The 16,937-nt window shown below is 49.6% G+C and overlaps 1 protein-coding gene across 4 annotated transcripts in view; it reads left to right on the top strand.

Moving 5' to 3' along the window:
• The window catches only part of FNIP2 (folliculin interacting protein 2), a 126,101-nt gene that overhangs the window by 85,763 nt on the left and 23,401 nt on the right, over positions 1 to 16,937 (top strand). For all 4 annotated transcript variants that reach the window (XM_068989454.1, XM_068989453.1, XM_068989452.1 and 1 more), the window contains 5 exons: positions 5,407 to 5,608; positions 5,880 to 5,968; positions 8,525 to 8,671; positions 8,787 to 8,956; positions 15,414 to 16,593. In XM_068989454.1, the coding sequence (XP_068845555.1) occupies positions 5,407 to 5,608; positions 5,880 to 5,968; positions 8,525 to 8,671; positions 8,787 to 8,956; positions 15,414 to 16,593 (1,788 nt within the window). The remainder of the gene's footprint in view (positions 1 to 5,406; positions 5,609 to 5,879; positions 5,969 to 8,524; positions 8,672 to 8,786; positions 8,957 to 15,413; positions 16,594 to 16,937) is intronic.

Below are 16,937 nucleotides of genomic sequence, written 5' to 3'. Positions count from 1 at the left end.
TGGAAGTGGTCCTGAAAGAACAGGCTGAGATATGGGGGGCTGAGACATGTAGAGAACGTCAGGCTGCCGGCACCCTCTTCTCCCAAAATTAACATCACGTGTTAATGTTTCTTTTTAAAAAATTATGCTCCAGGCATTTTGAGAACAACCTATAAAATGAGTGTAAGGCTTTTCCATTAAAAGTATTTTACTTTCAGGACTTTGCTGGTGGTTCAGCAGTTAAGACTGCTCACTCCCTGTGCAAGGGGCCTGGGTTCAATCCCTGGTCAGGGAACTAGATCCCACATGCTGCAACTAAGTCTCTGCACAGCCAAATAAATAAATAAATATATTTAAAATATTTTACTTTTAAACTATAATAGGAATAATAGTGATCCGTGACTATTAACATAAACTTATAAATTGCAAAAAAATGTTTTGATGCAGTAATTTTATGTATAATCAGTAGTAATACTTCATACGATATCTTGATTCATAAGATTTTTCTGGCTCACTTTTCTGCAGATTCATTTGTTTAGGTCATCAGAATTTGTATGTCATTTGGCATAATTGAAAGCAGTGTTAGCTGCTCCTTTCAAATGTAAGATGGCAGATAATTTTTGATAATTTTTCTGTTTTGGGAAAGCTCATTTTGTTTATTGTAACAGTTACTGAAGCTGTATAGACTATTAAAACATTGAGATAAATTTTTAATAAACTTTAAAAATATAAATTTTAGTACGTCTAGATCAGATTATTCTTATGGAGAAGTTTTGCTAAAGATTTTATTCTTCACACATATCCACTTTGTATGTCTGAATTCAATTTTAAATGTAAATTTATACAAGATTATTTTAATGTTTCCTCTGCCGATTCCTGCAACTTATGGAGGTCTTACAAGAAATTAGAAGGGTCTTTGTGCATTGCATATAATTCAGAATGCCTGTTTATGCATTCTATACTATGTTGTCAATTATATGGAAAATTAATTTTAAAATGGGCTTCCTTATTAATAATTTCATCATCTAAAGCTTCATCTAGAAAGTATTGGGTATTTTCTATGCAGTGCAACAATCTCTACACTGGATTTCTATTTCTGTGCTTGTGAGTAGTTGCTTGGCAGTGTTGCTGCAGTTTTCAAAATGAGAGATTTCAAACTCTTTGAAGAACTCTAGTAAGTCCCTGATGTATTAATACTTTACTGCATTGTCCACTGTAGGCCCTTCTTTTTGATAATTTACTGCACTGGGGCTCAAGACAAAAGAGCTGAGTATTTTTGCAGACCCCACAAGGGTGGGCTCTGATGATAGACAAACAAGCTGCCTCCACTGTGTCTCACTCAAGCCCTTTCTCGCCCAAGCCCTTTCCCTCTCCCACAGCCGTGACCTCTGCTGCCACCACCAATCTGGGCTCAGGTCCCAGCCTTGCCACCTTGGGACCTTGTGGCACCTGGGTTCTGGTTGTGTGGGTATGTGCCTGACCCCAGGCTGACTGCCCAGCGTCCAAGCTCCCCGTGTGCTCAGCTGCCTGGCATCTGTGTGCATGCTCATGTGCATGTGTCATCACCCATCAGACTTCACTTAGCACAAGTTAAGTGACCCAGTTAGGGATCAAGATCGTACCCACTGAATATTACCTCAAGCTTATTCTGAGAGCAGCCCTGCGAGGGGGCACAGCCTGGGCTGGCCCTGGGCTTGTCCTGTCTGACGCCCAGGACGGAAGAGCTGCAGGGACTCAGCATCCACCACTGCCTGTGAAGATCCTTCAGCTACAGGGGTGTCGCCTGTCTCCCTTGTGGCAGCACCCTTGTGGGAGTGGGGATTAGTCTCTGACACTGGACCAGAGAAGAGTGGGTACCAGAGGAGTGATTGCTTCTGCTCTGAGGGAAAAGTCACAGCAAAGACTTCATTCCAGAGAGAGTTCAGGGTGGCCAGGGAGGATCTTCACAGTCCACAGGGTTGGCTGCTTGTGGACACCCATACCTGGGGCCCTGCCATCCCATTTGGGGAGCTTTGGTGACTGGAGACAGGGCGGGCGGAGTCAGGGGGCAGTTTATCAGCTGATGCAGAGGTGCTGCCAGAGGGGTCGGGGATAGAGGCTGCAGAGATTTCCCTGCTTAGTGGGGCTGTTGAAACCCTGAAGAAGCAGCTGTAATGTCCCAGAAAGGCTGCTGACTTGAATTATAAAATGAGTAACCAGAGTTGCTGATGAGATGTTCTTTGACCTACAGAAATGGTGATTTCATATATTCCAGTGTAATCCACAGATTCAGTGTAAGTTCAGAGTGACATAAGCAGTTAGACTAAGTAGTCCTGAGATCAGCTACGGGTCACTGAGATGTACTTAAATAGTAGAGTTTTGGCTTCATTTAAGATCTTGAAGTATTCATAATGTATGTAAATGCTGTTCATAAGTGTCAACAAAGTTCTGTTTGGTTTTTTTAATAAGAAGAACAGTTCAGTGTGTAGCTTGGTCTTCCCTTGACTTGAAGGCCTGTCAGCTGTGTGATTGCTCCCAGCCCCTCCTCTTAGTGCTCCAGCTGGGTGATCCCAGCAGACAGATCAGACGTGGGGCCAGAGCCCTGGGCATTCCCAGTGTCCAAGCAGTGAGCCAGGGCCAGCAGACAGAAGCCCTTGGCTCTGATTGCAGCGTGGTCATTGAAAAGCTTTCTGCTCTGAAGCAAGTCAGTCACTCTGCCTCAGTTTCCATGTTTGCAAAATGGACTGTGTATCTCACCTAGTGCCCTGACAGTAAAGCTATGGTAAAGTATTTGTGTGCATAGTTAAATGTTGAAAAACACTTTGAAGCATGCTACCATGTAGATTGATCTTAAAAGCATATTTACAGTAATACTCAGCCATAAAAAGGAAGGAATGTGAGTCAGTTGTAGTGAGGTGGATGAACCAAGAGCCTGTTATACAGAGCAAAGCAAGTCAGAAAGAGAAAAACGAATACCATAAATATCATATATTAATGCGTACATATGGAATCTAGAAAAATAGTACTGTTGAACCTATTTACAGGGAAGAAATGGAGTTGCAGACGCAGAGAACAGACTTGTGAGCATAGCAGGGGAAGGAACGGGTAGGACAAATTGAGAAAGTAGCGTGCGTAAAATAGCTAGTGGAAAGCTGCTGTGTAACATAACACAAGGAGCTTAGCCTTGTGCTCTGTGATTACCTAAAGGCCTGGGATGAGAAAGGGAGGGGGTCTCAAGAGGGAGGGGATATTTATATAATTATGACTGATTCGAGTCATCGTATGGCAAAAACCAACACAACATTGTAAAGCAATTTTCCTCCAATTAAAAAAAAAATGATCCCAGGCTTAAAAAAAGTATATTTATAAATACCACATGGCCTGATTTATTCCAGTTTGCATGGCCAATCCAAGCCTACTACAGACTGAATGAAACTCAGCTGCTTTAGAGTTCAGGGGAGCAAGTGAGAGCCAACACATTGTTAGAGCTGCAGGTGATTCTCAGAAATTCAGCAGGTGGCACCGTCTACTGTGCTGACTGGAGTTGGTTACTGTTTTCAGGGTGGAGCTGGAGCTGACTCAGACATCTGAAGAGAGCTCGATGGCCACTGCAGTTTGATTATTAGGGACCACATTGAGCAAGACATGCAGACTGGCATTTTTACTTTTGCCAAAGGAAGTAGGTGATGACAAAGAAGAAAGGGTTTCAAGAAAGGATTGGTATAACATAAGCTCAAAATCTCCTCTACAGAATACAAATAAACTGGTGCAGAGAATCAAAGTTATAGGACAGGTACTGTGGAAAAGGAGAGGGTGCATTGTATGAAATTAAGTAAAATTGTTAAGAGCGCCTCGACAGTTTCTTTCTGCCAAGCAAATAATTAGGATCTAGGAGTTTCTCAGAGAAAGCAGTTGCTGGTTTATTTTAATGCCTTGCATTTACAAGAGCACTGGGAGACTGTGTCCTTCCCCTGGTGTGTCTGTGAGTGAAGTCTTTTACTGATTTATCAGCCACACCAATGACATGGTCCTCTGAGGTTTGAACACGATGCCTGTCTCCTTTCCTTTTTTAATCTCATTTTAAAAGAGATAGCTTTCTTGACCATAAAACTTCTGATGTGTGTATGTTTTTAAAATGTGGATATGTTCGAAATCTCCTATGAGTAGAGCACTCAATAACAAGTTAAAGACTGGGAATGAGGCTGGTTGCCTTGAGTTCTGCCAGCAGACGTGACCATCAGGGTGTAGTTTGTAGTAAAGGACATGGAGGAGGCAGCATCCTCCTGTGCTTAGCAACAGACAAAGCTGAACACTAGGGTCAATGAGAAAGATTTACTGCAAACCTACCTTGTGCCATGCTAGGCACTTTAATTTGCAGTGTGATGTCACTTGCTTCAGGACTTCCTAAAGGTGGCGCTATTGGTAAAGAACCTGCCTGCCAGTGCAGGAGACATAGATGCGGGTTCTATCCCTGGGTCAGGAAGATCCCCTGGAGCAGGGCATGGCTACCCCCTCCAGTATTCTCACCTGGAGAATCCCATGGACAGAGGAGCCTGGTGGACTACAGTCCATAGGGTCACAAAGAGTTGTACATAACTGAAGCGACTTAGCATGAATGTACATCCTTTGCTTTGGTGTCTTTATAGAAAAAAAACAAAATAATTAAAATCTTTCACTCTTGCGGTTAGCAGCTGCATGGTCATATACTGGTTTTTCAGAATAAAGGAGAGACCTGGATTGGCGGTATTTGTGAGGTTCACCCCTTACAACAAATTGAATACGTATTCAGTTTGTTGGCTTCGTGCTTCTCTCATCCTAGAAGCAGAGTCTTTGCACAGAACGTTAAGTTGGTCCAGGTGCTGACTATAGTAGAAGAGAGGCTGGTCTTTCTTCTTGGGGGTTTCCCGGAGAATGTTCAAGGTCACGTATCTTAGTCTCAGCATTTATAGGAGTAACTTCATCTAATAGTTTTAGTAACCTTGGGAAAGCAAACCTTGGCTACTAGTTAATGTCCAAACGTGATGTCCTGGTGGACAGTGGACCACAGAGGACCTTCCCTTTCAGAGATTCTTATCTACGGGTATCTATTAGCCAAAACTGAGGGCCTGTGTTTTGAGCCAAGAGATGTTTCACACCCCTTCTGAAATACCGCCAGTCTGATGTAACACAGTCCAAGGGAAAAGGACTAAGAGTCTAATAAGAGGGCACTTAAAATTACTTTCAGTTCTCACTGAAGTTTCTTTTCATGTTAGGATAACATGGAGTATCAAGTGGAAGTTTTCATTTTCACAACAGGATCTGCCGGAGGGTGACGCCTTAGCAGGGGATGTGGTCTGAGTGAGGACCATGTGCCCTGATAGGCTGTCAGGGTGCCGCCCTGGCTTCATGGCTCATTTTCACCGTCGTCCACTGATGTAGAGCGACTCCTGAAACCCCTTCTCCTTCCAGGTCAATGGATGAGACGTTCAGCCTGGCCGAAGAAACCTGCAGTTCCAACCCAGCCATAGTCCGGAGGAAGAAGATTGCCATAAGCATCATCTTTTCACTGTGCGAGAAGGAAGAGGCACAGAGGAATTTCCAGGACTTCTTTTTTTCTCATTTCCCCCTGTTTGAATCTCACATGAACAGGCTGAAGAGTGCCATTGAAAAGGTACTGAAAGTACAGTGCGTGGCCCCACGGGGCTGTAAGGGCTGCGGGCTCTCTCTACCGGATCGCTTTCCCGGGGCGCATGGGTTGGCGGCAGCAGAGGTAGACAGATCCATGGGCGCACTGATGCCAGTCAGTAGGTGCTCACTGCTTTGGGAAAGGGAATTACTGCCTCCCATGTGGGCTGTAACCTTGTCTCATGAATAAAGCCTGGTAGATGATTGTGAAGGAATGTCGTCTCAGCATAAAGTGGCTTCTTTTCTCTCCACCGAAGGCCATGATTTCCTGCAGGAAGATAGCAGAGTCGAGTCTCCGTGTCCAGTTCTATGTCAGCCGTCTGATGGAAGCCCTGGGGGAGTTCAGGTAAGTTGGCAACGTTTGGTGAACCCAGCAAGGGACATTGTGGAGCAGCAGCCTTTAACCTCCACATGCGTGGAGACCATGGCTCGGAATTCAGAGTTGGGGGTGAATTCCAACCTGGGGGCTGGCAGTTATTGGTTATTTTAGCAGCTCCTTCCTTGGAAGCTAAGGCCCAAAGGAGCAAAAAGTTTAAGTCACCAGCCCCAAGTTATCCTCATGACTGCCTGAGGGACAATCTTTGATCTGATTGTCTTTACCAGAATGAATGGAGAAAACTCATGCTCATAGATCTCATGTCATCTCACAGAAGCCTCAGAGTAAGCACTCTTAGCCCATTTTACAGATGCAGAAACTTGAAGTCCAGATGTTCGTCCAGAGCACAAGTGGGGAGAGTGTGTGTGTCAGGGACATGACACCCCAGTTTGTCAGGACCGTCCTGTGCACACCCGGTGTCCTCCCCGTGAGGGTCCTCCTCAGGACATAAATCACATGATCACCCTAGTGTATCTTTGCTGTGAGTTCCTAATTGGCGACCTTTGTATCCTACAGACCAGTTTTCTAGAGGTCTTGCCCCTCGTGTCAGGCAGAAAGGTGGTCTGTTCTGGGGGCAGGTGGGATTTACGGTCACCAGGCTGAGCAGGGTTGTTGCAGCACTCCTTAGGGCCGGCTTCTTGGGCGGGGAGTGGAAGCCCCCTCTGAAGCAGTCACAAGCTAATGAATGAATCTAACTGTTCCTCTCTAGCTGCAGAACAAAAATGTTTACAATTCTTAGAACGTTAGAAGGTTTTTGTGATGATTAAGCTAAAGGCTGGTGAACTCAGATGCTGCTTGAAGCAAAGTCTCCATCCAGTCTTTGCTGAGCCCTCAATTATGTGTAAAGTACTCCAGTAACAAATGACTCATTATCTGGGGTTGCTCAGATCAAGTCAGATATTTGAGGAATATGTGCAGCTGTGTGTTTCGGAGGCAGTGTGGTGACTGGAGAACCTCCTGCAGTGTAGGCACCCTGGGGCTGCTATGGCAGACTCCAGGCTGGCTTGTGCTGGAGCGTCTGCACACTTGTTTAACGAAAGGTCCAGCTCTTAAAACACAGGATCAGAGGCCTCGCTGTTGGATGGATGATGGGTCTTGTTCTTAGTTTAGCAAACCGCTGCTCAGAAACGATGACGGTATGGTGTGTTATTGCTTGGAGGCCTTGGTTTCAGTAGGTGAACCCCAGGTCCGTGTGGCTGTAACTTGTCCCTCCTGCTTACTCAAAGATGCTCTGCTTTGTGCCAAAGCAGGATCCTGTGTGTCCCAGCTCCTTGATGCACATGGCCCCAAACTGAGGTCAGAATATGCCTCATGTATATTCACCAGGGAGAGGGGATGTGTCCTAGCCTCAGAGGCAGAAAGGTTGTCTGCTCTGGGGAGCAGGTGGGATTCATGGTCAACAGGCTGAGCAGGGCTGTTGCAGTGCTTCTTAAAGCCAGTTTCTCAGTGGGGAATGGAAGCCTAGGCTAAGTCGGTATGCTTGCTGGAAGGACCCCTGTGAGCCACAGGGGCTGGAGCAGAGCCCCCGGCACCAGGTGTCCTCATCGGAGTGTGTGTCTGCTGCAAGGAACCTAGCTCCGCTACACCTCGGTTTCTGTCCTAAGAATTTGATTCTGTTAGTCCATGTAAGAATCTAGTAAATAATATAGTGAAGAAGAGACATTTATGTAGCGTTTTCATCTGAAGTGAATAAAGTGCTTTGGTTCAGAGAAGGAAAGTGCTGACGAGAAATTGGGAGAGTTGAGTTGCTTCTGGTCACATTTTAAGTCTAGTGTATTTGATCTTTCTTCCTTATTTTTTCTCCTGTAAAAATTGCCCTAGATTCTGACACAAGGCATCGTAAAGGATATTTTACATCAGTGTTTAGTATACGTTTCCTGAAAAAGGGGTCTCTGATGCAGCTGCTCAGCTTTTCTGTTGTGCAAATGTACCGAAAGATAATAGGGAAATGATGAGCATGGCCATGTGCCAATAAAGCTTTATTTATAATAAAGGTCAGATTTGACCTGTACATTGTGTCCTAGTTTACCAACCCGTTTCATATTATTTTATTTTTAGTTTTCTTTTTAAAACATTTTATTATTTGAGTATAATTGCCTTACAAAGTTGTGTTAGTTTCTGCTGTACAACAGTGTGATTCAGCCACTAGTATACATATATGTCTTCTTGAGCTCCCCTCCCATGCCCCCAGTCCCACCCCTCTAGGTCATCACAGAGCCCTGAGCTGAGCTACCTGTGCTCTACAGCAGCTTCCCACGAGCTGTCTGTTTTACATACGGTAGTGAATATATGTCGGTGCTACTTTCCCAGTTCACCCCCAGTCTCCTTCCCACACTGTGTCCACAAGTCACTTCTCTTTGTCTGTGTCTCTGTTCCTGCCCTGCAACCCACCCCTGTATTACATTCTGCTTTGAATGCCTTAGGGACTCCATAGATCCAGATGACTGTTTTCTTCTGGGTTCCTTTATGCACAGGTCATCCACCACAACACCTGTGACCGTTCCCTGCTCCCTTTCTCTTCCATAGAGGGACGATCTGGAGCCTGTACTCGGTGCCCAGGATCGCTGAGCCCGTATGGCTGGCCATGATGTCCAGCACTTTGGAGAGGACCCAGCTGTGCCAGCGCTTCCTCAAGGAGTTTACACTCCTGATAGAGCAGATCAACAAGAACCAGTAAGGGCGGCCCACTGGGGCCTTGCATGACAGTTCCTCGCCCGTGTACATGCTGTGGGTGACTGCCTCTTCCTGCATTGACTCACTTGGTTACGTTTTCTCCCATTTCTCCAAGGTTTTTTGCTGCCCTGCTGACTGCAGTCCTAACCTACCACCTGGCCTGGGTACCCACCGTCATGCCCGTTGACCACCCGCCCATCAAAGCCTTTTCTGAGAAACGCACCTCTCAGCTGGTCAACATGCTCGCCAAGACACACCCTTACAATCCTCTCTGGGCGCAGCTGGGTCAGTACCTGATGTGACCATTCAGAGGCCGTGTGGGATGGAACTGCAGAAACAGCAACATTTTCGGTTGATATTCGCCATCCAACCCAGCAATTCCCAGGTGTCACTGGGCTGGCAGGGAACAGGAGACTGGCCCACAGATTCTACCTGTAAAGCAGGACCCTCACCCCACCAGAGCCTCATTCTGGTCTTTAAAGCCATGCAGGCCCGCTGGGCCCTCCCACATGGCAGCCACAGCTGCTCCTCTGGTGGGCTTCCTTAATGAAGCCACTGACACTTGAACCAGAAAATTTTTTGTTGGTTGTGGGGAAAGGGGTTGTCTGTGCCTGGTCAGATTTTTTTTTTTTTTTTTTGTAATATTTATTTGGCTGTACCAGATCTTAGTTGTAGCGCTGGAATCTAGTTCCCTAATCAGAGATGGAACCCAGGCCCCCTGCATTGGGAGCACGGAGTTTTAGCCACTGGACCACCAGAGAAATCCCTGGTCAGATGTTTAGCAGCATCACTGGCCTCTGTTCACCAGCTGCCAGTGAAAACCCCTCTTCCAAAGTTGTGATGATGAAAAATGTCACCAGACATTGCTGAGTGTCCTGTAGGGGGCAGGACACCCCTGGTTGAGGCCCACTGCCCTACAGAGGGTGGACTGGATAGGAGGAAAGTCAGAGAAAAAAGAGAGTAAGCACACGCTATGATTCCATTACCTTTTAAATTTGAGCCGAGGTCAGAGACCTTGTCTTTCTGTCCACCGCCCCCTGGGCTACTTCCTCCAAGCTTCGCACTCAGGCTTAGCGCAGGGACCTGGCGTGCCATGTGGCGGCTGGCGGAGCATGGGCTTGTGAGACCAGTGCTTAGGGTGGGAGAGGGGGGTGCCAGAGCCTCTCACCAGCAGAGCCTGCAGTGACCAGTCAGGCTTGCATACCTGCTCTGTCCCAGGACCCTGTCCGTCGGCTGGACCCAGGGCTGGGATGACAGGCAGCTCATTCTTGGGACACCTGCTGCCTGTGGAGGAGGCAGGTTGTATTGAGAACATCCTGAGCACTCCTTTGGTGGGATGGGCAGAGGCCAGCCCACAGAGAGAGAGAGTGTGCAGTGCGGAGGGTGAGGGCCAGGGCCAGACGGCTGGACTAAAACCCTGCCTCCTGGGCAAGCGGCCTAACCTCCATGCCTCTGCTTCTCTGTCTGTGCTATGGGACGTGACGACTCATGGCTGCTGTGGGAACTCCACTGCTTATCTGTAAGTGGCCTTGTCCATTCTGCTGCTGCAGCTGTTAATATGACAGGGGCCACGGGAGATAGAGGAGTGAGTAGAGGGGGCTTTCAAGGAAGACACACTTGTTGTTCAGTCACTAAGTCATATCTGACTCTTTGTGACCCCATGGACTACACACCAGGCTTCCCTGTCCTTCACTATCTCCTGGAGTTTGCTCAGATTCACTTCAGTTGAATTGGTGATGGTTGGATGGCATCACCGATTCAACCATCTCATCCTCTGTCATCCCCTTCTCTTGCCCTCAATCTTTCTCAGCATCAGGGTGTTTTCCAGTGAGCTGGCTCTTTGCATCAGGTAGCCAAAGTATTGGAGCTTCAGCATCAGTCCTTCCAGTGAACAGTCAGGGTTGATTTCCTTTAGGATGGACTGCTGTGATCTCCAAAGGACTCTCAAGAATCTTCTCTAGCACCACTGCTCAAAAGCGTCAATTCTTCTGTGCACAGTTAGAAGAGCAGCATTTTCCAGAAAAGAACTTCAGACTGGGGACAGGCACAGCAACCCTGGGAAAGAGCATATTCTAGTAGTAATGAAATGAGAGCCGTCACTGTGAGCCACACTCTATTTCAGGTGCATTCTGCACGTACTAATTAATTAGAGTCTCATTCTCACCCTGTTGCTGCATCCTCACTCTATTACAGATAATGAAGCTGTCTTTCTCTGTGCCCTGGGTCATGAAGTGTGTGAGGAGGAAGGAGGGTGCGTTTCCCATGTCAGCAGGATCCTAGGTGCAGATGAGTTAACTGAAGGATATACGGGTGTCCTGAAGGGGAAGGAGCCGGGAGCCCAGCTCCTTCTGGGTCGTCGGGTTCTTCCCAGGGAGGACCAGGCACTGCCGTTCTGGTTATGGACAACAGGCTTGATGAAAAACTTATTCAGAGGTGACAGAAGGGGGCCAGATGTTTAGAAAACATGGTGTTTCTTGGTGCCCAGTCACCCATTCTAAAGGAGCATGAATTGAGTGGTGTACATTTAACTAGATAAATAAATGTATACTTAGCTGTGCTTTCCATGTGAGGTTTAACTAATTGAGATCAGTTCCCTGTGTTCGGTATAACAAGGCAGAGTCCCTTCCTCTGGGCCCAAAATCCTCTTTGAAAGGAGAGCGTATGTTTTCGGAAGTACCCTCTCAGCACCCCAACAATCCAGCAGGGCCTGCTGTGGTCAGACTGAGGACAAGGTGCAGCCTGAGGTACAGTCACAGGGGAGAGCTTCATGAAGCCAAGGGTTAAGTGATGGTTGAGTTTCCAGTATTACAGAACATCGAGGGCTGCACTATTTTGACAGGGGGACACTTATTTCCAAAGATTGTTGTTATTATTTTTATTAAACATTCACCAAGTCACAGCAAACAGGAAAATACAAATGGCCAGGAATATGCCTGGTGCTAATGTACTTGTTAGGAGAAGGCGATGGCACCCCACTCCAGTACTCTTCCCTGGAAAATCTCATGGAAGGAGGAGCCTGGTAATCACGGTTCTTCAGTCACAGAGAAGGTCTGTCTTGAATGAGTTCAAGGCCCGTTTGCGAGTTTGCCAGGACGGGCCCTACTGCCACCTAGCTCCACCCGTGTTCCTGCTCATCTTCTTGATGAACACTGGGGCCGAGTTAACACTGGTGTCGTGTGAATCCCTGATGTGGCCGTGACACTCCGCAGCCACAGCAGACATGATCACGGGAAGTAGCAGTAATATGCTGTTAGTCGAGAAAGTTTTCTCAAACAAAAGTGCTTGTCCAGAGTGCAGCTGCAGTTCGGAGTTATTTTCAGTTCATGCATGCTTTCTCAGTCAGGTGCAACAGCTTCCGAGGTAAAGTTCTACTAGCTTGTAACTTAGTCCTTTTATAGAGGGGATCACGTGGTTACACTTCTGTCTTGCCCATTACCTGTTCTCAGAGTCTTATTCTGGGAATCCTCTCTAGAGGAGAGGACCCACCTCTGATGGGTCCTATCACTTTCTCCTCAGCCTTAGCCTTAGCTGTATGATTAAACTTATCTAAGAATTGTCTCCCCCCTCTCCCTCTAGATGGAGTCCAGATTCCTGAGTTCTTACCTGTACCTGTCACCACATATCTCCTCTCCTTTACTTAGGGTCGTTCCACATTTTGATTTATTCCAGCATTCTGCTTATTCCCAAAGTGGTTTCTGACTCAGGGTTGCTCCTGCAGAGATGTAAGGGAGAGAAATCTACGTGAAACACTCAGCGCTGTGCCTGCAGTCAGGAAATGTTGGCTTTTTGTTGTAATTGTCAATATTATTATCAAAGTACCAGAGATACACCTTACGAAGGGTAGTACTCAGGTTTTATGAAATGCAGCAATTTTAATGCTCAGGCACTGGACAGACACCTGTGATGAGAAGCCTGTGCTGCTGGTTCTCAAAGGTTTGCCTTTCTTCTGCCTTTAGCCAGTTTTTAGTCAGCATGTCAGGATATAACTTATAGCACGTTTTTCTCCAGTAGGATTTCCAGATAACCTCAGAGAAAAAAATCAGATTCATTATTCATGACCAAGTTATTTTTTCTTGTTAATCAAATTGATTCCACTTGATGTTCCTGTGTATTGAGCAAACCATTTCATTATTTTGAATTGATTCACTGCACTTCTGCTCAGAGATCCCAGAATTTGGATGTATCCCCAAGGCTTATTGTCCTTGGATTCTTCTAAAGAAGATCTCATCATTCTAGTTTCCAAAATAAATTATTTGGTTTGGTCACAAATAAGAGCTCTGGCTTTAGCCGTCCTTGGAGAGAAGGGAGCTAGCTGGCCCACTGACCTGCATGGTGAGACCCAGCCCGAAAACGGGGGACTGTGTGCATGGCACTGCACACAGCCCTGAACCCAGTATACACACTGGTGCTGTACACACCCATGCTGCACCCAACATACACCAGCATCGCACCCAGCACACTCCCATGCTGCACCTTGCACACACCTGCTGAACCCAGTATACACATTGGTGCCTTACACAGTATATGCACCCATGCTGCACCCAACATACACCAGCATTGCACCCAGCACACTCCCATGCTGCCCGTTGCACACACCTGCACGGAACCCAGTATACACACTGGTGCTGTACCCACTCTACACACCCATGCTGCACCCAGCACACTCCCATGCTGCCCCTTGCACACACCTGCACTGAACCCAGTATACACACTGGTGCTGTACCCACTATACACACCCATGCTGCACCCAGCACACTCCCATGCTGCCCCTTGCACACACCTGCACGGAACCCACTATACACACTGGTGCTGTACCCACTATACACACCCATGCTGCACCCAGCACACTCCCATGCTGCCCCTTGCACACACCTGCACTGAACCCAGTATACACACTGGTGCTGTACACACCCATGCTGCACCCAACATACACCAGCATCGCACCCAGCACACTCCCATGCTGCCCCTTACACACACCTGCACGGAACCCATTATACACACTGGTGCTGTACACACCCATGCTGCACCCAACATACACCAGCATCGCACCCAGTACACTCCCATGCTGCCCGTTACACACACCTGCATGGAACCCACTATACACACTGGTGCTGTACCCACTATACACACCCATGCTGCACCCAGCACACTCCCATGCTGCCCCTTACACACTCCTGCACGGAACCCACTATACACACTGGTGCTGTACCCACTATACACATCTGTGCTGCACCCAGCACACTCCCATGCTGCCCGTTACACACACCTGCACGGAACCCACTATACACACTGGTGCTGTACCCACTATACACACCCATGCTGCCCGTTGCACACACCTGCACTGAACCCAGTATACACACTGGTGCTGTACCCACTATACACACCCATGCTGCCCGTTGCACACACCTGCACTGAACCCATTATACACACTGGTGCTGTACCCACTATACACACCCGTGCTGCACCCAGCACACTCCCATGCTGCCCGTTACACACACCTGCACGGAACCCACTATACACACTGGTGCTGTACCCACTATACACACCCATGCTGCACCCAGCACACTCCCATGCTGCCCCTTGCACACACCTGCACTGAACCCAGTATACACACTGGTGCTGTACACACCCATGCTGCACCCAACATACACCAGCATCGCACCCAGCACACTCCCATGCTGCCCCTTACACACACCTGCACGGAACCCATTATACACACTGGTGCTGTACACACCCATGCTGCACCCAACATACACCAGCATCGCACCCAGCACACTCCCATGCTGCCCGTTACACACACCTGCACGGAACCCACTATACACACTGGTGCTGTACCCACTATACACACCCATGCTGCACCCAGCACACTCCCATGCTGCCCCTTACACACACCTGCACGGAACCCATTATACACACTGGTGCTGTACCCACTATACACACCCGTGCTGCACCCAGCACACTCCCATGCTGCCCGTTACACACACCTGCACGGAACCCACTATACACACTGGTGCTGTACCCACTATACACACCCATGCTGCACCCAGCACACTCCCATGCTGCCCCTTACACACACCTGCACGGAACCCACTATACACACTGGTGCTGTACCCACTATACACACCCGTGCTGCACCCAGCACACTCCCATGCTGCCCCTTACACACACCTGCACGGAACCCACTATACACACTGGTGCTGTACCCACTATACACACCCATGCTGCACCCAGCACACTCCCATGCTGCCCCTTACACACACCTGCACTGAACCCATTATACACACTGGTGCTGTACCCACTATACACACCCGTGCTGCACCCAGCACACTCCCATGCTGCCCTTTACACACACCTGCACGGAACCCACTATACACACTGGTGCTGTACCCACTATACACACCCATGCTGCCCCTTGCACACACCTGCACTGAACCCAGTATACACACTGGTGCTGTACCCAGCATATCTCTGCACTGCACCCAGTAACACCCGAGCTGCACCCACCACACTGCCCGTGAGCACCCAGAGCAGGGCTGCTCCTGACCGGCCTTCCCAGGCAGACAGACGTTCCATCCCAGAGGGAGACGAAAAGATGGTCATTCTAGGAATTAATCTCTGTGCCTCAGGTGTGTGAAGTGAGTCTGGTCTGGGAACACGTCATCCGTGTTTCTCCTGTTCAGGCTGACACAGCCTTGAAGCGCTCATCCAGGTGACTGTGTCTTTGTGTCCACTTGGCCTCTAGGCGACCTTTACGGAGCTATCGGCTCTCCAGTGCGGCTGACGCGCACGGTGGTGCTGGGGAAGCAGAAGGATTTGGTGCAGCGGATACTGTACGTGCTGACCTACTTCGTGCGGTGCTCAGAGTTGCAGGAGAATCAGCTGATGTGGAGTGGGGGCCCCGCGCAAGGCGAGCAGATGCTGCACGGGAGCAGCATCACCACCGCCCTGGAGAGGGGCGAGGTGGAGGAGTCTGAGTACGTGGTGGTCACGGTGAGGAGTGAGCCTGCTCTCCTGCCACCCACCCTGCCCGTGACCACAGCCGAGGGGTTGGCTGGGGTCCCAGTGGACGCTGACCCCAGAGACCTGTGTCCCCAACTTGATAGAGAAGGAGGCGGGGCCCTGGAGAAGAGCCTAACAGCCCACAGCACGTGGAGACCTCAGGGCGCATCGTGCGGGGACGAGGAGAGTAAGGAGCCCCCTCGAGGCGGCTCTGCGAGGCTCCCCAGCGGTGCAGGTGTGGGCGTGGGGCTGAAGATGAGCCCTCCAGCCATCGGGGCGGAGCCAGGAGGGGAGATGCCCAAGAAGCTGCCAGACCGGTCGGCGGCCAGGCCATGCCCTGATGGACGTCTCCGGGACAGGCCACCCTGGGAAAAGGTCACCTTCCACATCGGGAGCTCTGTGTCTCCGGAGTCGGACTTTGAAAGTCGCACCAAAGCAATGGAGGAGCGGCTACAGGCTTGCAGGTGTGCGGAGCCGGAGCCAGCACAGGGACCCCTGGCCGGGCCTGGGGTGGCTGCCGACCCAGCCCAGGAGGGCCAGGACCAGTGCTCTCCGACGTGTTCCCGGTCCCCTGGGGTGTCGGGGGGGGACAGAGATGTCAGGACCGAGGCTGCTGCGGAGGTTGCTGGGGCGCCGGGTGCACCTGCCAGCCCTACAGGCGCACCGGCACGGCCAGGGGGTTGGAGGGGCAAGGACGCAGACACGCCTGCAGTGAGCGGGTGCACCGCTCCTGTGCCCAGTGGCGATGCCAGCTTCAGGGTGGAAGGTGGCCTCCCCCGGAACGAGAGCTCCGACAGCGCCCTCGGAGACAGTGATGACGACACATGTGCAGCGGCCTCGCCGGACCTGGGTCCTGGAAGTGATCCTGATGTGGACCGTGACCAGAGCGAAGGGTCACTGGAGGTGGAGCTGCCACTTCCCAGGTAAGGCCGGTGAGGGGCAGAGTGAACCGGGTCAGATGCTGCCGCTCCGGCCACTGAGGGATGCGGAGGTGGTGGGGAGCATCCTCACCATCCTCGAGGAAGATCTGTGGCCATGGACGCCCAGCCTCGGAGGGCGGAGGGTGGATGTGCTGGTGGGTTACACCCCCGAGCAGCTTTTCCCCTGCCTGTCTGGTCAGGACAGCTTCAGGTGGTCGGGAAACAGCACCTCTTCCTAAGGCAGCATCAGCAGATGACCAGGTCTGTAAAGCAGTAACTAGAGATTTGTCCCTTCTCTGTCCTGGCACCCCCCTATGCAGGTGTGTGAGTTCCTGGAGCCAGACTTT

This window comes from Capricornis sumatraensis, chromosome 17 (genome assembly GCF_032405125.1).
Source record: "Capricornis sumatraensis isolate serow.1 chromosome 17, serow.2, whole genome shotgun sequence".
NCBI classification, from domain to species: Eukaryota; Metazoa; Chordata; class Mammalia; order Artiodactyla; family Bovidae; genus Capricornis; species Capricornis sumatraensis.
The sequence above is the reverse complement of the archived record's forward strand: the minus strand, read 5'-3'. Positions and strand labels throughout refer to the sequence as shown.